General features: G+C 40.5%; 1 protein-coding gene and 1 long non-coding RNA gene across 2 annotated transcripts in view; one reads left to right on the forward strand and one right to left on the reverse strand.

The window, feature by feature from the left end:
- Positions 1 to 21,608, forward strand: part of LOC140940222 (uncharacterized) — a 25,629-nt gene extending 4,021 nt beyond the window's left edge. Inside the window, exons 3-5 of the long non-coding RNA XR_012166310.1 lie at positions 3,917 to 4,014; positions 16,269 to 16,366; positions 21,527 to 21,608. This is a non-coding gene — a long non-coding RNA (uncharacterized lncRNA). The remainder of the gene's footprint in view (positions 1 to 3,916; positions 4,015 to 16,268; positions 16,367 to 21,526) is intronic.
- Positions 9,737 to 11,156, reverse strand: LOC140940728 (uncharacterized). Its single transcript, XM_073389692.1, has one exon. It carries the CDS (start codon positions 10,970 to 10,972, stop codon positions 9,737 to 9,739), a length of 1,236 nt encoding a protein of 411 aa, XP_073245793.1. The 5' UTR covers positions 10,973 to 11,156.
- Positions 21,609 to 22,033: the final 425 nt, after the last annotated feature.

A 22,033-nucleotide genomic window follows, 5' to 3' on the forward strand; every position in this document is an offset into this window, starting at 1 on the left:
TAGCCAAGCAGTTTCCCTGGACCTGAAATCTCTTTTTCTACTGCTGCTTCCACGTCATTTACCTCGACATTATAGTCAGTAAATTGAAACGTTCCAAAATACTGCATTCGGCGTGCCAGACTTCTAAGGCTCCAAGCGTACATGGGGTAATCTTTTCTCATGAAGTCTACTATTTCCATTCTCTTTAAATTCAGACTGACAAACTTAGCTAGGTCGTTGTTTAAATCATTGTCATCTTCCCAATCGCTGTTTCTAATCCAAGCGTCCGCCATATTGGGTCTAGCACCTGGGAATCGAAATGCATTCTGGTCTATAGCACATCTAGGCTGCAATCTTTCTTTATTTTAAAATTATTATTTTATTAAATATTTTTTTTTACTATGGCACTCATAGGCCGTACTCATTTATTTTATTATTTTTATTTCTTACTATGGCACCCATAGGCCATACTCATTTATTTCCTTTTTTTTAAATTTTCTTTTCTTTTTTGTGTGAATGAGAAAATAATAAAAATAAATAAAAAATAAATAAAAATATAAAGATAAAAAATAAATAAAATAAAAATTATTCGAAAAAATATAAAAAGAAAAGAAATAATAAAAATAAAAATAAAAAACAAAAAATATATAAAAAATAAAGATAACTAATCAATAAAATAAAAATTATTGCAAAAAAAATATTGATTTACTCTCGCTCTACAGCTTTTTCCTATGGCACACATGGGCCACCATAGATTTGTCATCAATTTTAACTGCCGATTTATCATTTGAGTACATGGATATTAAAATGTCCAAGAAACGTCCGTGGACACCTTCTTTTCTTAGTTTGTCAACTAGTTTCTGTCGGAGTATGCAGTCAAAGGCTTTTCTAAAGTCGACGAAGCATGAAAAGAGTAAATTTCACTGCTTCTGTGGTTTAGACTTCAAATACTTGTCAATAAGTGTTTTTAATGTGAAGATGCTATTAACTGTGCCATGCATTTTTCTGAAGCCACGTCGTTCAGCTTTCAAAATTCCTTTTTGACCCATGTAGTCATACAGTCGATTGTTGAGGATTGATGTAATGATCTTGCATAGCGCAGAGAGAAAAGTGATACCTTAGTAATTTTCAACTTTGGATCGATCATCCTTCTTATGAATAGGTACAATGAGGCCAAAACTCCAAGGAGCATGGTATTTTCCAGTATCAAAGATTCGATTAAATAAATTTACTAAATGCCTTTTAATGGCTTCCTTTCCGATTCTTATTACTTCCTTTAATATATTATCGATATCTGGAGATTTGTTTGCCTTCAGTTTGTTAATTGCAGCTGCGAACTCCTCATCAGTTATTGTATAATCAATTGGGCCTTCCACTCTTTTGTTACTGTGGATTTCCATATTTGTCTCCGGATCTAGTATATTATTGAGAGGGGTCGCAGTCTAAAACTGTTCCTACTCACTGCTTCAGCTCCATGATTGTGTTTTTCTTTTTCCTAAGTTAAAGATTTTTCCTATTTGTCGCCAGATCTCTTTGGAGTTCTGCATATCGATATTAGACATGTCTTTGCTGATAGACTCCTGTTTCTTCCGTCTACAAGTTTGTTTGAACCTCTTCTTTTTGTCTCGCAGTAGTTGTCTCAATTCTGAATCATTAATGTTATGAGAAATTTTCTCCCCATGGAATTGCAAGTTTTCTTTTTCTGTTTTGCATTCCTGATCAAACCATTTTATTTGTGATTTGCATTTAATTTTTCTGCCTCTCGCTTTCCATGTGGCTTCTTTGCATGCTTCCATCAAAGTTTCACTTAGTAATTCAGACACAGTATCGATGCTATCATGTTTGACAGCTGCTACTAACCTGGATTCAACTGTTTATATCAATAGTGATATGTCTTCCCCTACCGGCCCCGCCGGGAAACATGTGCCGGCTACTTTCTGTTATTCTCCTGCTACCTAAAACCTTTTTGACAACCCTGCAATTTAGCATTGCTGTTTCGCATTTATTGTTTGTGCTCTACTATTTAACTGCCTTACCCATCTTGACCAATGGACCCCTGTTAAAATATACCTTACGATCAATTTGCTGACCCCCCTAAACTCTTTATAAAAAAGTGTAGCCCCCCCCCCCCCCATAGCCAATCTGAAATAGCCTTGACCTACCCTTCTTTTTTCCCTTCCCCCTCTACATAAAGAATGACCGGTCCCTAATAGTACTTAAAGGCTTAAGCTTATATTTTAAATCCTTCCCTTGACTTTTAACTACCGCCTTAAATAATTGTATGAGCAATGCACTTGTAGGCTAGTACACAGTAACTGTGAGTACTTAAAAGTCCAAGTTGGGGAAGGGAGGGGGAGAACTCCGGATTTCAAGTAACGGGGCTGATCGAACAGGGACAAAAATCAAAACAAAAAATTCCCTAGGGTTTCCAACAAAATCCCAAAATCCCCTCTTCCTGCAAATGAAAAAAAAATGGGTTTAAAATAGTCTTCTCCCTAAATTTTAGTTCAGCATGCAGGTAACGGACCATTCATGGCCGGTAAGGTAGAAAATATGTGCCAGAGGTGCACTCTCCTGGGGTGTGGGGGTGTTGTGAGGGACATGGTACGAGCTAAGCTCTCTGAAAGACCATCCTACACTAATCTGCTGTTGTAGTCTTTAGACAACAATTTAAAACTTTTTTGATTGCACAAATTTTATTGTTGTAAGTGTTATCTTTCCATATAAGTGGGCCATATAAATCTTCAGTGATACCTTAGAGGTGAATAATTGTCTAAAAGTCAGTGGTCTCTCCTTTTTGGATTGCTGCAAATCTGTCTACACTCATTAACAGTCATGGACAGCTAAACTTTCACAGTCATGAAAAGTGACTGGAAAGTGTTTTAAGACAAAGAATTTTATTTTGTGCTGAAAACTAACCAGGAAACTAATCATATTGAAGCTTCAAAAGGCTTCACAAAAAGCTTATTACGATATGTTGGTATGGTACTGTTACCTGCTTGGCCTCATGTTTTCTTGATTTCCACAGACATAAATGATAGCATCGACTGCTGTCACTTCATTGTGAGCACGGCAAACAAGATTTGTCAAATGTACACATCAATGCAACTGCTTATGACAGTAGTCCTCAAAAAAGAAATTGCTAGCCTTCAGTGCTTTGATACAAGATTCCCTTAGAATTCACAAACATTTGGCAAGTTGAATGACATGGAATAAGAGCAATCAATTTTGAAGCAGCATGAATTCACTTTTTGCTTAGAAACGTTTACACCACTGTTGTGGTTATCATAGCTTAAGCTCCCTAATATTTTAATGCCCACTAAGCTAGGTATTAAACAGAGTTTAGGCAGTGTTTAACAAAACCACATTTTTCAATGTACATGTAAGTCATTCTAAACTTGTCTAACGTCCTCACATCGAAACATCATTAGCTGTTTCTGTTATCAAGACAAGAAAGCCACTTAGTACTTAAATGATCACCTAATAAACAGATCTGAAGGCCCACTACATCTGTAAGTCTCTTAAACTGCAGTGCAGATTTTGTTAAAACAACCAGCTTTAGATGTTGGTTTGGGCAACAATTGAACCCTTTGACGCACTGTTGAGAAGTCCAGGATTCAAGCAGAAAACCAATATACAATAGAATCCTGGTTTTTAGAGTCCTTGGTTTTTTATATCTGCTGATAATTCAAACCTAAACTGAGCCAAACTCCCTTCACCAGTCAAATGCTGTAATTGTACCCCCTATTTTTCAAACCTCTTGATAATTATTTTGATTCAATTCAATTTTCCAAGAAGGTGGGAAAAATCAGGATTCTACTATATTATATAAAAAATTTGACTTAAACAATCAGTTCCTTTATTCCATTGACCACTATCCCCTTATTTTTGAATCCCTTTAAAGGACTCCTTTTGATGAGTTTTTGTTTTGTTACAGTTGTAAGTCTTTATTCAAGAGTTGAACAACAGATTAGTTGCTGGTGCAGAGAACTGTTGCTACTCTGAAGAGTAACACCAAGCAAAGGGAACAAAAATGTGAGTTTTAAATTACACCCTTCCTAACAGTTATTCTTCGTACATAACAATAATTTCTTAAGGCTTGTTGTAATTGTTTGATTCATTCCCAGTCATCCTAGTAATACCAGTCATCCTACTGTTTTCGTAACAGGAGTTTGTGGAAAGCTGGGCTAGAAAACAACTTTCACAAATGATACCCTGAGTGAATGGGGATGTTATGTAAGAATCAACGAAAAGTCCAAACAATTTTTGGGACCCAAAGCGCATGCGTCTGTGGAGAACCGTACCATAAGTTAGGGAAATGAGTTTTCGATCTAAATATAAAGGTCGATTTTCTAAGACAAAGTTAGGTCGATTATTTCCGGTGGGGTTATAGGGCGGTGAGAGATGGCCAACTCTCTGAAGCCTGCTTGACTAATCCGTGCGGATGCGACTTACCGGGGGGAGGCTGTCGAGCTTGCTGACGGTCACCAAACTCCGGCCCAGCAAGTGCAGGGAGGTGCTCGAACTATTAACTCGGTCCCAGAGGTTAAATGGGAACCTCGGCACCAGAGGTTAAACGGTTACCTCTGTCCCAGAGGTTAAATGGGAAAAAATGGCCACCAGAGCTGCCTCCCTGTTAGGGTTTTTGCTCTTTTTTGTGACGTGTCACGCTGCATGAGATGTAACGCAATGTCACGCAATATGTATATTTTTTACCCGGGGGACTCACATATGAAAGGGGCGGGGATGCTCGTCGGAAATTTTGAAAAACCTTTAAAGGAGACCAACCTGGGCGTAGGCCAACTTTTTTAAGAGACCATTTTGTTACAAGAGACCATTTTGTTACAATGTGCTGTTGTTGAAAGTTGAAGTTAGTTATCGATGTTATAGAAAACTTTGATTACATGAATTGAGTAAATAAAGCAAACTGACTATTAAATACATGTATATATCTTCCCGTGCAACTCTAAAAGAGACCTTTACGGCTTAATATAATGGCGTTTTGCTTAGAACACCCTAAGTGAGATTTACACCCCTAAGCGAGACGACGAGCATCCCCGCCCCGTTCATATGGGAGTTTTCCCCCCCTGCAGGTACAAGCAACACAATGTTTATTTTGTAACGTCAAACGATTCTCGGCTTATCCTGTCGCTCGGCTTGATAAAGATCAGCTGTAAAATACGCGTCCGTCCGTAACATGACTAATCTTTTGCTCTGAAATTGCTTTCGTGACCCTTGCAAACTTTCGTGAAACAATGTTTTTAATTGCTACTAGGAAATTTAGCGTGTTCTTTTAAGTTTGAGGCCTTGAGATAATCTCTCGTAAGTCTCTCTTGTTTCTCCCTGATGGAACATGATACGCGTGAACGTTTTCTGTTGCCTAGCACGTGACTGCAACTACTGTGATGTGATGAAAACTTGCGCGATGTTAATTTCAAAAGCGGATTGTATTGCACGAGACAAAATATTGTTTTCAAAGCTCCTGGACGTTTTTCGAAACTTTTATGTAGGCAATCACGTCTCACAAAAAACAAAGGGCGAAATATCAAACGGAAATGCTATCGCATATCGCGAAAACAGTAATTCTAGTCAAGAGGTCAAATTACAAAGTAAAGTTGCCAGCGAAAAAAAACACGCTCAGACTGTCAACTGCGATAATGCCGATGGACATTGATTCACCAACAGGCAATCGAAAAAATATCGGCGAGTAAAATTCGAAAGCAACGCGAAGCGCCTTGAGGCTTTACACACCCTCGCGTATTTAACTTTTATTTACGCAAGGTTCCTTTTACATCTATTTTGAATTTTACAGATGACAAGACGCCTTAAGTCGTTCCCGTAGGATGCACTGATCTATTGAAGCATAATGGCGTTCTATCTGAATTTGGCAAAATAAAGGAAATCGAAAAGATAAAGTTAAAAAAGTTCCAATGTTTTTTAGATGAAAGTTTAATATTCCAAGAAGCTCTTGATCCGGTTAAAAATTAATTGCAATGTGTTTCCAAGGTCTCAAAGTTAAAAAAGTTGCAACGGTTATCCATGATCCCGAGGTATACTAAGTTCACTAAGGTCCGGATCCGTGTCCCATCCTAAAGTCCAATTCAGGTCGAAAGCGAGTCGTCGATCGACGAGGACTATATTTTCGCGATTTCACCGCCAATCGTCAAGAGTACGAGTTGAAATTTACGCGATTTTAAACCCTCCCATCGTCAAGGTGTTTTCGATAAGAAAAGAAAAAACTGAACTCTAGCTCTGCTCGGCAAAAACTGGCGAACTCCGACCAGAAAAATCTACGCAAAATCCCGTCCCTACAATTACCAGACGCTGCTAAAACCTTAAGAAAAAGCTAGACCTAACGTAAAAGAATCATGATGGGAAAAACCCAAAATAACAAGAAATAATTTGGCCTATGTCTGCTAGGTCGCTTGCCGTGACTTGCCAGTACCCCGAGGATTTCGCTTGTTAACAAGCCGTCCTAACCTTCGAGTGGAAACTGACAAGCGACAAATTTGGCACGTTCTGAGACGTTGTTCAGATTGAAAATCGATAAAGATTTTCTGCAATCCTATTGGCGGGTTTTGCAATTGTTCGTACAATGAAAAACAAACAAAACGGGATTTTTACGTGGTGTGCCACAGGCCTCCCACGGAAAAAGTCATGGAATGCTTCTCAAGTTCAACTGTTGCTGACGAAAGATCAAGCTACCAAACAAAGAAAATATCCTTGTGGTACTTGTAACAAATCAGTATCATGGAAACAAAAAGGCTTAGATGTGAAAACTCTAACTGTCAACAATGGTACCATGTAGGTTGCCAAAGTATGTGCCCTGTTGAACATGAGCAAGAACTAAATAAAGGCACATGGATATGCTCGGAATGTGCTTTGCCTAATCACAACTCTGCTGATTCTTTGCTAATTTCAACTAAAGATGAAGATGACTGTAACAGTCCCTTGCTCTCTCTCGGTTCTCCACCGGCAAGCTCGACCCCTACTCAACTACACCATAACCTCCAATAATAGTTCCCAAGGGTAAACCAACCAGGATACTTAACATAAATTGTCAATCTGTCCTCAAGATCCGTGGAGCATTCGCTTCAATTGGCTGGGACGTAGTTACCGGGACTGAGTCATGACTAAAAAATAATATAAAGGATAATGAGATCTTTCCACCTGGCTAAACAATATATATCACAGAGACAGAGAAAAGGGACAGAGAGGAGGAAGAGTATTTATAGCTATCAACAAAGATCTCATTAGTACAAGATACCAATTATGCACTGGGCAGAAATGAGTGTGAAATTGTATAGGTAAAGATTGAAATAAAATCATGTAAGCCTTTGCTTACTGGGTGATATTATTGACCACGTGCATCCGATGCTGAGAGCCTGGCCCAACTGGATGAGTCCCTCACCAGACTTCCAAAGAACTGTCATATTGGCTAGCTGAAGACATGAACCTACCAGGCATTCAGAATGGCCTTCTACTAGTATTAAACCAAACTGGCCTTCTCCAGCTCAGCACAATTTATTTATTGACATATTGGCCGACCATGGAATGTCGCAGATTGTTGATCAACGAACTAGAGGCGAGAATACAGTAGACCTCATAGCTGTTTATTATCTCACACTTGCGAGTAGAACTGAGATACTTCCAGGGATCTCAGATCATAATGCAGTTTTTGCAGAAATTGATATTAGACCCAAAAGGTACAGTCAGGCTAAGAGAAAGATTCCCCTTTATAAGAAAGCTGATTGGGAAGGAATTGTTAGCCAAATTATCACCACAAATCAATATATTCAAGAGCATGCTAACTCTGAAAGTACCAATAGTCTATGGAATAAATTCAAATCTGATCTGCATGCAGCTATTGAGAAACATGTACCGTACAAATGCTGTTCCTCACATAATAGGCCCCCATGGATTTCTGCTAAGATACGTAACCTTCTGAGGTCAAGAGATAGGTTATACCTTAAGAGCAAACGAGCTAGAAAGAACAACAAGGAGAGTATCAAGAACAAACTATGTAGTCTAAAACACAAGATAAGAAGGAAAACTAGAGCTGCCTGTTAAAATAATGTGGAAACCAACATCCTCCCTGAAACATCAGATGAGCCAAATAGAGGTAATAACAAACTGTGGTCCTTCATCAAACGCAGAAACACAGACTCAGTCGGTGTTACCTTACTGAAATATAAAGGAACATTATGGAACAAACCCAAGGACAAAGCAGAAATCTTAAATCAACAATTTAAGTTTGTTTTCTCAAATTGAACACCTGATGAACCGGACCCTCTTGTCACCGAAAGAGATAGGCCATACCCTGATATTGATGAACTACAAATACATCAGATGGTGTACCAAAACTACTCGAAAATCTCAATTCAAATAAATCTATGGGACCTGATCAAATTCATCCGAGGGTGTTCAAACAGCATGCCACAGCTGTTGTCCTGATACTTGCAGTCATCTGTAACAAATCATTACACTCTGGTGAGGTGCCCGAAGACTGGAGGAAGGCAAATGTTGCTCCTATCTTTAAGAAAGGGGAATGTTACAAAGCAGAAAACTATCGTCCCACTACTTGTATTGCATCAAAGATAATAGAACACATAGTAACAAAACACATAATGAAACATCTGGAATGTAACAACATTCTATACAAGCTACAACATGGATTTAGAGCAAAGCGTTCAACCCAAACCCAGCTTCTTACATTTGTCCAAGATCTATACAAGAACCTCCGCGACAAGAAGCAAACAGATGTTATAGTTATGGACTTTGTGAAGGCCTTTGATAAGGTACCCCATAAGAAGTTAATACGCAAACTCAGAGAATATGGTATCAATAGTTCTATCAATCAATGGATAGAGAGTTTCTTGCATCAACGACAACAAAGAGTAGTATGCGATGGATGGGGAAGTGTCCTCATGGGTTCCAGTAACAAGCGGCATACCTCAAGGATCTGTGATTGGACCTATACTATTTTTAGTATATATAAATGATCTCCCAGCTAAATTACAGTCCAAAGTTCAACTTTTTGCAGACGACACTGTCGCGTACCCAGTGCAGCGGACACGGGATGCTGTGCACTGGAGATCGGGAAGTGTCAACCACAGTATAGAATTTAACAGCACAAGTTGACTCAACAGCATTTAATACGATCACCAACTCGTCTGAATTATTGTACACATGCGGTGAAAACTAAAAGGGGAAATTACAATGTACAAGATCAAAAAAGGGGCTAAGACTAATTACAAAAGAAGCAAAATTGAAAGGAAAACGAAAACTAAATACAATAAGCTGAAACTTACGTCTGATCCTGTCTTAAGGGCTAGAGAAACTCCGACGTTACGTAACTCCGAAAAAGATAAAACTGCTGTGAAAACTCCGATGTTGCTCCGTAGATCTCCTAACTCCAACTCCACAAAAACTAAAGGGGCGTTCTCTGATAAGGGTACAATTCACGTGTACAGTTGTAAAACCGGTTAGAAAACAGGAATGGTGAGCTACGTAATTGATTCAAACTGTGAACAATAGCACATGAAAATAGGGGCGTAAAAACTCGATAAATGAAACAGAACAGAAACCTATCTTATTTAAATCAAAACAAAACTAAGCTTAATTGCGTAATCAGGTTCTCTTTGATTAAATGTTCATTGTTCATCACACTCCTCGCCCAAGGATTCTAATCCTTGCTACTCATATTATCTTGGTGTTTACTGCTGGTCTGGATCAGCAGCGTCGGTCAGGAGTAGAACTAGCTCCTTAATTGGTCTAAGGTAGGTTTTCCTTTCTCTTTAGGGCGGTAACAGCGAGGCACGGAAAGGTTCTGTAACTCTACGAGAGAGTCTCTCCAGTGCGTCCACCGATTTATCATCGCGGTAGGGAGGGGGTCGTCCCAGGCTAGGGGAGTATTGTTCTCCTTCGTCCGTTCTCCCATATGGACAAGCTGCTGCAATATTTTTCTTCCTTTGAGCATAACAGGTACTGCAAAGCCAAGCGGGTCGTACACAGAGTTGACGATGGACAATACTCCTCTCCTTGTAAACGGCTTCTCCGGTAGAGATACCTTAAAGGTAAAGGCATCTGTCTCCAGGTCCCAGAATACCCCGAGCGAACGTTGAGCTGGTAAGCTGTCATGGCGTAAATCCAGGTCACGCACGTCTTTTGCTCGATCTTCGGCCAGGAAGGCTTCCATGACTTCCACAGAATTAGAAACTACTTTGTGAAGTCGAAGGTTAGCTGTGGCTAGGGTGGCTTGCGCGCTCTTAACCAGGTCTGTCGCTCTTTGAGTAGATGAAAGCGAGGTCAAGCCATCATCGACGTAAAAGTTACGGCAAATGAACTTTTTGGCCTCCTCGCCATACTTCTCCTTGCCGTCAATGGCTGTTCTGCGCAGGCCGTAGGTAGCGACTGCGGGACTGGGTCCATTGCCAAATAAGTGTACATTCATCCGATATTCGATAATGGGCTGTGACGGATCGTTGCCTTCGAACCATAGGAAACGAAGGAAGTCTCTATGTGGTGGCTCAACATAGAATGAATGAAACATTTGCTCGATGTCGCACATTACTGCTATCTTCTCCTTGCGAAAGCGCATGAGGACTCCAATGAGGTTGTTCATCAGGTCAGGGCCTGGTAAAAGTACTTTGTTCAATGAAACTCCTTTAAACTCGCAACTGGAATCAAACACGACGCGAATGGTGCGCTTTGTATTGTGATAAGTTGCAAAATGCGGTAAGTACCAAGAACGGCCGGGAGGAGGCGGAACTTCTTCACTTGGGATAGCCGAGGCGTGGCCTTTGTCGATTATTTTTCCCATAAACTCCAGATAGTCCGCTTTCATTTCGGGTTTCCTGCCGAACGTCTTGAGAAGCCCTTGTAAGCGCTGCATAGCTTGAACTCGATTGTTCGGCATAGTCTGGCGCTCGTTACGAAACGGGAGGGGCATCTCCCAGTTTCCCCTTGAGTTCTTGTGTATACCTCTATCCATTATCTCCAGAAACTTACGGTCCTCGCAGGAGAGACCGGGCTCGTTGTCACCTCGTGTCTTCCTAAATATGTCGTCAGTGGCACGCTCCAAGAGGGGGTCTGTAACCTTGATCTGGTTGGGGCAAGGTACTAGCTCGTAAATTCTGCTTCCTGTCTCCAGTTCTTTCTCCGTAACAGTGGACAGGCTGGTGAGGCGAGTGAGGACGTGTGCGGGACCACTGGCGAAGTCAAGGCACATTTGACCACTGATGGTCCAGCCGAGGGCTAGTCGCTGAGCCCAGGGGGCTCCTTTCGGGCCATTTCTGAACTCCCTGACTTTTAAAAGCTCCGGCGCGTCTCGACCAAGTAAAAGGTGAATCTTAGCTGTCTCGTTTATGGGAGGTATTTCGTGCGCTATGGCCTTTAGGTGCGGGAAACTCCTTGCCATGTCTGGGGTAGGGATTTCGCGCTTGTCTTGTGGGATGGTATCGCACTCGGTGAGGGTCGGTACGGCGAACTCTGCTCCACTAAGTGAACGTACTGTAATGCCTGCCACTCTTCGACCATACTTCTCCTCTTTCTCGCCGCTGCACGTGGACAAGAAGTATTTTTCTGAGGGTCCGTCCGCTCCAAGGTCGTCGGCTAGTTCGCTAGTGACGAGGGAACTGTTGCTCTGCTCGTCAACGATAGCATAGACGCGCTTAGTGAGGTGTGGGTTACGTCGGCTATAGACGTCCACCAGCAGAGTCTTGCTGCAGGACACGCCCCCTGTAGGTCCACAGAGCACGGTACATTTTGGGTTGACTGCTTCTTTCTCCGGTTTAGAGGGTGGCCGCTTCTCCTTATGCAGTACGGCGCTGTGACGCTTGTCTCCGCAGATAGCGCACTGTACGGGGGTGTTACACCGATTCGCGACGTGGTAAGGGCTGAAACAGCGAAAGCATAGGCGGGCGTCTTTGATCCACTCCGTACGTTCTTCCAGGGGTTTCGCCGAGAACGCTTTACACTCCTGCAGATCGTGTCCATCTCTTTCGTGATACGGGCAATGTTTAGTCTTAGTTTCTCTTTTTTCAGGGGCCTCTCTCTGTTCTTCTCCGGCACTATCCTTTCCAGCTGTGGGCTGAGTCTCCGTTTTAAGCGTTTTCTTTTCTTTGCGTGGCTTAGGTGCTGAAGCCTGGGTGGGGCTGGCTGCTTTACCGGCTAGAACGTTTGGATCATTCTTTATCTTTGATTGCTCCTGGACTATTTTAGAGAATCTGGAGAAGGGGGGATATGCTCCGCCGTTGGTGTTCGAGTAATAGGCTATTTCTTTCTCCCATTTGGCGCGGATAAACTGCGGCAACTTCGCGGTTATTGGTTGCATGGCGTTAGGATAGTTGAGGCACGCAAGTCCGGGAAGATAAGTCACTTGACTTTCAATATCCGCGCATAGATCTGCGAACAGCTGCAGTTTATCGTGTTCTCGCTCATCAAAGGTCGCGGTGTCCCGTAAGCGCTCTAACAATGTATTACTAATCACAGCCACGCTCCCGAAACGCCTTTCTAGTTCTTCCCACAACTCTTTTAGCAACGCGACGGGGTCGCGCATTTGCCGCTTCCGGTAGTTATCGACGAGGCGTTGTGGCTTTCCGCTAGTAAAGCTTCTTAAATAGTTTATCTCCTGAGTAGGGGATACATCAGCATCTAACAGCATAGCTTTGAAGGCGGTTTTCCAGGGATGAAAGAGGGTAGGGTCCCCAGAGAATATGTCAGGCTGGCATTTTGGGAGATTTTGTCTCGCTAGGCTGGCAACTATCTGTTGATTTGCGACTGTAAGCGAATCTATCAGCTGACTTCCAGTGATATCTTTCAAAGGGGTCAAAGATATAAGTGGTTGCCGATTGAAAATGGTATTTTGTGGCACTACACGATCCTCATCTGTGGATTGCTGCTGAGGTAGATCCGGGTTTAGGACGTGAAGTTCAGGGAGGAGGTCCGTTTTCTCCGATTTTCTTTCTTTGGGGGTGGGGCGCAATAGAGGCTTTATTTGTTCTGGCGTGCTCAACGGCTCTTGGTTTCGCTCGGAACGTGATATCTTTCCCGTGGGTAGGGGGTTGGAATGTACCCACTGGGAAGTCCTCTCCTCTGCTTTAATTTTGGGAAATTCTAACTCTGGTAATTGAAAATCTTTTTCAAGTTCTTCTTCTAGAAGAGCCTCCTCGAAAACTTTAAGTTTAGCGTTCGCCATCGCGGCCTTTTTGTCTGCTCCCAGAATCGCGATCTCCTTTTCGAACTGCGCTATCTCCTGTTGTCGAATTTTCTGCGTTTCTGCTTCGCGTGTCCTACGCTCAAGTTCTTTTTGTGCTATTAGCCGCGTGTACTGAGCTTCTTCTCTTGCCGCTTTAGCTTCGGCTAGCGCTTGCAATCTAGCGGTAGTGCTGCTAGTTTTGGAGGCTGATGAATGGCGCGAGGAACGACGAGAACACACAGATCTTGTCTCCAACAATTTGTTGGATTGTCTAGTAATTCTATTCTTTAAACTGTCTAAAAGTAAGAGGGCTCGGTTAAGGGTCTCGTTCTCTTCACTAAGTTGAGCCTCTTCTAAGTAATCGCCGCGTGAATCTTGTTCGTACAAGCCAATTAACTCCTGCAACAATCTTCCAAACTCCTCCGAGGCGAGTGTAAGGTCACGCGCCACCGTATCAATATGGCTGTCATCACTTAGCCCTTCTACTGATTTCATAACACTAAGGAGCCTTTTACGCGATCTAAGAATTTGCCTCCGTTTAAGTTCTGCAGCGCTTTGTAGAGCCCTTTGTGTGGGTCTCGTCTGCCTTTTGCTCCTGGCTCCGCTCTCCTTTGCTCCTTCTACGTTCAGCCATTCTCTTCCTGGGCTCGTCATTCTCGATGGCTCCGGTTTTAAAGTATGATACCGCTTACCTCCATTCGTTGATTTTATCCACAGACTTTTCACTGTCGCGTACCCAGTGCAGCGGACACGGGATGTTGTGCACTGGAGATCGGGAAGTGTCAACCACAGTATAGAATTTAACAGCACAAGTTGACTCAACAGCATTTAATACGATCACCAACTCGTCTGAATTATTGTACACATGCGGTGAAAACTAAAAGGGGAAATTACAATGTACAAGATCAAAAAAGGGGCTAAGACTAATTACAAAAGAAGCAAAATTGAAAGGAAAACGAAAACTAAATACAATAAGCTGAAACTTACGTCTGATCCTGTCTTAAGGGCTAGAGAAACTCCGACGTTACGTAACTCCGAAAAAGATAAAACTGCTGTGAAAACTCCGATGTTGCTCCGTAGATCTCCTAACTCCAACTCCACAAAAACTAAAGGGGCGTTCTCTGATAAGGGTACAATTCACGTGTACAGTTGTAAAACCGGTTAGAAAACAGGAATGGTGAGCTACGTAATTGATTCAAACTGTGAACAATAGCACATGAAAATAGGGGCGTAAAAACTCGATAAATGAAACAGAACAGAAACCTATCTTATTTAAATCAAAACAAAACTAAGCTTAATTGCGTAATCAGGTTCTCTTTGATTAAATGTTCATTGTTCATCACAGACACTATTGTGTATATGGCTGTGACTAACAAAACCGATGCTGCCATCTTACAAAAAGATCTCAAACTTCTTGAAGAATGGGAAAATAGATCACAGATGTCTTTCCACCCGGACAAGTGTAATGTGCTACGAGTTACATGGTGCAGGAACCTAGGATTACATCCTGCACAACCGGATCCTTAAGGAAAAAGATGCAGTTAAATATCTTGGCATCACTGTACACCTTAGTTCAGGAATTTCTCGCGAGAATCAAACGCTGAGTATAGTTTGTTATTGTATAGAGTAGAGAGATTTTTTTTATGTGAGAGAAGTTAGAAGATTGCTCAAAACTTGAACAAAGATTGTAGATTCTCGCGGCAATTGAGTATTGAGAGTAGAGAGCAAATTACTTGAAACAAAAACCGTTTATGATCATTTGTAAACAAAGTCCGTTCTGGTTTGATGAATCTTGTAGGAATCGAGAATCGAGTCTCGATTCTCAACTCGATTCTCAATTCTCACGAGGATCAAGAATCTAGTGTCAACTTACTTTTGAACGGTACTGCATCTCATTTAACTCTGCTTTTTTCTTTGAAATATTTTTATCTAAAACAACAAGCAGATAGGAAGCTGGGATTGTATAAAGCATAGATTACTGGGATAAGATAACTGTGACAACTGAAATGATTATGCTTATAAGCATTACTAGGATGTCTGGGATGACTGGGATAACAAAGAGAAGCAGAATAATGGGCAAATAATAATTTATTACAAAATGTAGAGGTTGCCTCATTTCTTTGAAAGCGAGAGAAAAGGGGGTTTCTTTTTCTTTGTCTGTGGGAACCAAATAGTAGGCCAATGCTCCCGGGCATTCCTAGTGGAGATTGTGGAAACTGGGGATAAGTATCGGGACAACTTTCATTTTATGCAAATGAGTCTCGTGATGAGCATGCGGTTTGAAATGATGCATGTAAGTTGATCACATTTTCGCTGTTTGGCAATGATGCAATTTTCCCTGAATCGAGGCCCTTGATTTCCATGTAATTATGCACGCATATTAAAAAGTAAATACCCTGAATAGGATGAGAAAATATTAAAACAGGCAAATTCTGTTTTGCGGTGTATTGAAGAAGTACAATTCTCTGAATATTGTTGCAATTACATATACTGTAACTTTACAGATAAATAGATTCACTTTGTTGTATGTATTTAATTGATAGATTTTCACAGTTGTTAAGATGTGAAGTCGCATTGCACTTTGTAAATACTTGAGATATCAATGTTTTAACCTTTGACTACTACTGGAAGCAACTTCAACTACCTGTCTGAATTGATTATCAGGCACTATCAGGCACTATCAAGCAGCACTTCATGCCCATAGAATACAAATCCTATATTGAGTTTTTCAGGAACTGGTCGGTTCATGAATTCTATCGCTTGAAAGCGTTGATTACTTCGGAACAAGTGATTACTTCAGTGGTTGAAAAAAAGAACAATCTTTATCATCAAAACTTTGAGGTTTATACTGGAAAACCAGGATCGAGGATTGGGGATTGAGAATTGGGGATTGGGGATCGGGGATCATTGATTCCTGAGAAGGGAAGAAAAATCAGGATTTTACTATTATTATATAAAAAATTTGACCCAAACAATCAGTTCCTTTATTTCATTGACCACTATCCCCTTCTTTTTGAATCCCTTTATGTTTTACCTATTGTTGTGACCCCTTCATTTTCACTCCTTTTGATGAGTTTTTGTTTTGTTACAGTTGCAAGTCTTCAGTCAAGAGTGAAACAACAGATTAGTTGCTGGTGTAGAGAACTGTTGCTGCTCTGAAGAGTAACACAAAGGAAAGCGAACAAGAATGTGAGTTTTACATTACATCCTTCCTAAAAGTTATTCCTCATAGTTGTAAATGATTGATTTAGGGACGTAGCTGCCCGTACACCAAGTACCCATGTGTGTACTTAAAAAGGTCAAAGGTACAAATTAAAATACAGCACAATAAAAGTACAAATAATTTATAGACTGCATGTTCACAGTCCTGTAAGATCACAGAGATTGAGTGCTTTTGTTACATGTGGCCATCTTGAATGAGTGTCAAATCATTCTACTCGGGGGCAGGGAATGGTTTGGGAGGAAGCAAGAAATATAGAGGGACTGTCCTATTTTTATTTATTTATTTTCATTTTGCCACCTTATAATGATAAAGTAACAAAATAAACAAAGATTCATAAGATGGCAAGAATTAAGGCCCAAAGAAACCATGAGGCTTAGACAACATGGGCTTTCTCTACTAAATTACAAAGTATACTTAATATTAATTTTAACTGTAGGGCGGTACTGGTATTAAAAAAAGAGGGAAAGAAAAAAATAAAGACAAAAGACAACATCAAAAAAGAAAAAGAAAAAAGGGGAGGGGATGGGGGGAAAGGAAAAAGTTAAGTCCTAACATCACTGCAACTTGCATCCAGGGGAAGTGATGGGAATTCAATGCCTTTTACCATTCATTACTTATGTTAACAAACTCTGCTTGGGATGAAAAACATGCCAGACATATTTAGCCTTGATTTCATGTGTTTTCAAACTTCTCCTTTTGAAACAGTGATTTTATGTTCATGTATTACAGTTACGAGGACCTTCTTCCAAATAAAATCAGCAAACATGCACAGGTGAAACAGTGGCAAGCATGTTCCCTTCAACTCTGACCATAGGAAATTTCTGACACGGGTCATCTCTCTGCATCTTTGTAGCATTAATTTCAATTTGTTTGGCAGAAACAGCATTTCTTTACTCAAGACTCCCCAGACGTCTGAAATTAACAACATTCCCCTTGCCGAGCTGCTTCAAAAGCATGTTAGCTTAGGTGATTGATCCTCAAAACACCAAAATTCTGTGTGTTTGCATAAAACATGCCTTGCAAATTCACAAAACTATTGGGTTTTGAAAACAATACTTGGGAGGAAAGTGGCGATAATTGGAGTTTCAAGTGGCCAAACAGTCCTCCTCCAAGAAATGTCAAGAAGAGTCTACTCTCCCTCATGCTAGTTTGAAATAAATGCATTTCCCAGTTTCGTCAGCCTAAAATTATGAAGATCCAAAATTACACAAAAGTTAAAGTTAGGTGAACAGGTATTATGAAAGCGTCTTATAGAATTGATGACTTTTCAATGACCTGTCAATGTCGGTAACTTTAAACTTAACAGTTGGAAACACAAATTAACGTCCATTGTCTAATGACCAATCAAATGCCTGCATCCCAAAATGATAACACAAAAGTTAAAGTCAGGCAAATAGGTATTATGAAAGCATTTTATAGAACCGATGACTTTTCAACGACCTGTTAATTTCAGTAACTTTAAACTGAACAATTGGCAACACAAATTAAAGTCCATTGTCTAATAACCAATCAAATGCCTGCATTGCCAGATGAACAAGGCACTTCATGAGTGTGAGCTGCCATGATGTTAGGACAGTCCCTCTATTTTTTTCGCCTCCCTCCCCCCACTGCTATAAGCCCCAATGCCTGCCACCTTAGTACAAGTACATATGAAACCAACCTGGCCACCTGTACCATAGAGCACTTGATCCTGACAAACTTATGAAGAAATAGGGGGGACTGTAAACAGTCTTATAATTAACAACAATAATAATATTATAATAATAGTTATAGTAATAATACAGAAAAGCAAATGGGCAAATAGTAATGCATTAAAAAAGCATAGTTTGCCTCATCTCATTCAACTCTGCCTGTTTCTTTGAAATATTTTTTATCTAAAACAACAAGCAGATAGGAAGCTGGGATGGTACAAAGCACAGATTACTTGAAAATTTACATGAAGGATGACTGTGAGATTTCTACAATCACTGGGATAAGATAACTGGGATGACTAGGTTCCTATAATGACCAGGATGACTGGGATGACTAAGATGACTGAAATGACTGAAATGACTAAGAAGACAAGGATGAATAAAGTGGCGGGGGTGACTAAGATGACTTGAATGACTAGGATGACTGAAATGACTAGAATGACTGGGATGACTTAAATGACTAGGAGATGACTAGAATGACAAGGATGACTGAAATGACTGGGATGACTCGAATGAATAGGGTGGCTAGAACAACAAGGATCACTGGAATGATTAGGCATAACTGGGATGACTTGGGTGAGTAGGGATGACTAGGATGATCAGGGATCGACATTAACTCTTTAAGTTTGTTGCCCTTCGGGCAAGAAAACCTCACAATCTAGTTGCCCCAAGAATAATATTAGTTGCCCAAAGCATTCAGTACAAACAAGTTAAATGAAGCTTTATCTGCAAAACAGGTACCTTTTAATTAACTTTTCTTTATATTCATGTTCAAAGTTATCAGGGAATAAATGAGAATATTCTAAATGAAATTTGTTCACATTTATGCACTAAATGGAAATAGGTTTGAACTCATAATAGATATCTTTGTTCGTGATTGAAATCCTCATGGTAAGTAAAATGTTTTCAAAATGCACCTGTAGAATCATTTCTTGTAACGACTTGTCTAGCCATGTCTAGCCAAACTGACAAATTTCACACTTGAAAAAATAAGCCGTCCATTGTAGAGGTTGGACTTCAGTACTGCATTTAATCACATTTCTTGTGTGTTGAATATCACCAAATATATGATAGAGTGAAATGTGACCTTTCACGCGAAAACATTCCTTACAAATGAACAGGCGGCAAGTGAATGGATGAGAAACAGATAGCTAAGCCATTTGGAATGGAGCCGCTGATAGATGAACAAATGATGAAAATTTTTCAAACAGATGAGGTGGAACGGATGAACAGATGACGAAAATTTTTGAACAGATGAATGGCTGACAAAAATAAATATTTGAACGGATGAGGTTGAACGGGTGAAAAAAATTTTTGAACAGATGAGGTCAAACGGATTAAGAAATTTTTGAACAGCTAGCTGTGATGTGCTGAGTATTTCTTGTTTCCATGAGGTGGAGCAAATTCATGGCGTGGGTGAGGTATATATGGCTATCTGTTCGAAAACGAACATTTTCGTGTGAGAGGTCACATATGTCAAAAGTTTTTTTAAATGTTTATATACATATAAAATGCAATTTATTGTAAAATTGGCTAATCCTTTTGCTTGAGAAACTAAAACTACGTTATAACAAAAAAGTGCGACTTGTTTCGCAGCTTGCTGCAAAATAAGTTGAATGAAGGGCAATGTTGTGCTTCTTTCCACAATCCCCTTTCATGATCAAGCCTGTCTTGCGACATGTCCAGTTTTTACAGGTTGCAAAATTTTGTTGCAAAAAGTAGCTTTTTGTGATTTTTTTTTTTATTGGAAACCAAATTTACTCAAAAGCTGCTCTCAGCAAATTGAAGCAATATGCTACACAGATCTTCATCTATTCAAGGAAGGCTGTTTCGGTTAGAGTTTTTCTCCCTGTAAGGTACCTTTGCTGGATCACAATAGAAAGTTTCTGGGTTATTCATGGTAACCCACAACTTTCACAGAAATTTCAGTTGATCGAGCAACTAGGATCCTAAACTTAGTTGCCCAGATGAAATTTTTTAGTTGCCCTGGGCAAGCGGGCAGCCATTAATGTCGAGCCCTAATGACTGGGATGAATAGGATGCTGGGGATGACTATAGAATGACTAGGGATGACCAGTTATGAGTGGTATGACTGGGGACAACTAAGATGACTGGCATGACTACGATGACTGATATGACTGGGATAATTAGGGCGAACAAGGTGGCTAGGATGACAAGGATAACTGGAATGACTAGGGATGACTGGGATGACTAGGGTGAGTGTTTTGACAGCGATGACAGGGATGACTAGGATGACTAGGATGACTGGGGATAACTGGGATGTCTAGGGTGAGTAGGGCTTCCTGAGAGCTTCCTGGGAGAGATGACTGGGGTGACTAGGATGACTGGGATGACTGGAATGACTAGAGATGACTGAGGATGACTAACAATGACTGTGGATGACTGGGGTAACTAGGATGACTGGGATGACTGAGGATGACTAACGATGACTGAGGATGACTGGGATGACTGGAATGACTGGGATGAATAGGATAATTGGGATATCTGGGGTGGATGACTGGGATGACTGTGGTGGCAAGGATGACTAGGGTGAATAGTATAACTGGGATGACTAGGACGATTGGGATGACATGGATGACTGCACATTTTTATCTTAACATTATAAAATATACTTTTAAAGAACAACACACAGGTAGCAAGATGGGATTCTTTAAAGGGCAAAGGCATTATTTTTTGCTCCCCTTTTGCAACATATGAATTAGGGCACAATTACACAAATGTAGGGTGCTTTTTTCAGTCTGAAACAATCATTTTTATGGGCAATAAAATAACAGAAAAGTAATTAAGTCTTTGATACTACAATCAGCGACAAAATTGTTGAGACATGGTTCTAAATAGGGTAACTTCAGAAGACAAAACAATCCACACCCCTTCCCCCTCCCCTCCATTCAAAGTTGGGGGGTTTGTTGTTTTCTACAGGTAGCTCAATATAGTGGCACAACATGCTTGGAGGGGATGGGGAGGGGAAGTTGGTAAAACATCAGAAAGACCCTTAAGGGCTTGATGTCCACACATCAATTAGCGGGTTGAAAATGAGTAACAGCCAGATTTTTAAGCTCTCAGCATTGAGGCTATTGTGCCATCGAATGAAACACTATACATTCAGCCTCATTCAATAATAAATTGTTAAGTATCCCTCGGCCCCATTTTGCACTCAAGCCCTCACTAGAACTTATATCAAAGCGACATGTTTCAAGGTCATCATATTTATGGTCAATGTGTTCCCACTTCTTACAATGTACAGTTCTAAATCTAAATGGTTGATCTTCTTCGTCTAGGAAATGTTATTTTGAATTATTTATGTACATAGGGTTTTCATGAGAATGCCAAGGAGGGTTAAGAGTTTTAGCACGAAGTGATAATCACATTATCACCTTTTCTGTAGCTGATGAAAATGATTTATTTTTTTTTCAGGCAGGAAAAAGTCAACAAGTGTGTGAACAGAGACTGCGTTCTTTGGAGAGTGGACTTAGAGGACAACAGCATTACATTCTAGGTATTTTTTTGGAACTTGTTTGTTGTGTTGTACTCTGGAATATTGACCCCGATTTTATTGTTCACTATTTTGTACATGGTGGTAACTCATGCAATTTTGCGTGTCATTTCTAGTGGGTGCCAGTTCAAATGGTTCAGGAGATTAGTGACTGTACCAGGTTCCCGCTCGTAGCAGTTTTTTACAAATCTGGCAGCCACCTCTGTGCTCCTTCAACATAGTGGCAATACTTTCCAGTATGTGGGTCCCACACGCTGCAGGCATATTCCAAACAAGGACGAACGAGGGTGAGGTAGGCAAAATTGCAGGTTTACTGCTCTATTGATTAGTAACAGAGATAAGCAGTTTCCCCTTAAACTAAAACTCTATTTCAGATTGTGATTATGACCAGGAGGCACCTTTAGTGTTGTTTATTTACCATAGGATGG

Source organism: Porites lutea, chromosome 6, assembly GCF_958299795.1.
Source record: "Porites lutea chromosome 6, jaPorLute2.1, whole genome shotgun sequence".
Lineage (NCBI taxonomy): Eukaryota > Metazoa > Cnidaria > Anthozoa > Scleractinia > Poritidae > Porites > Porites lutea.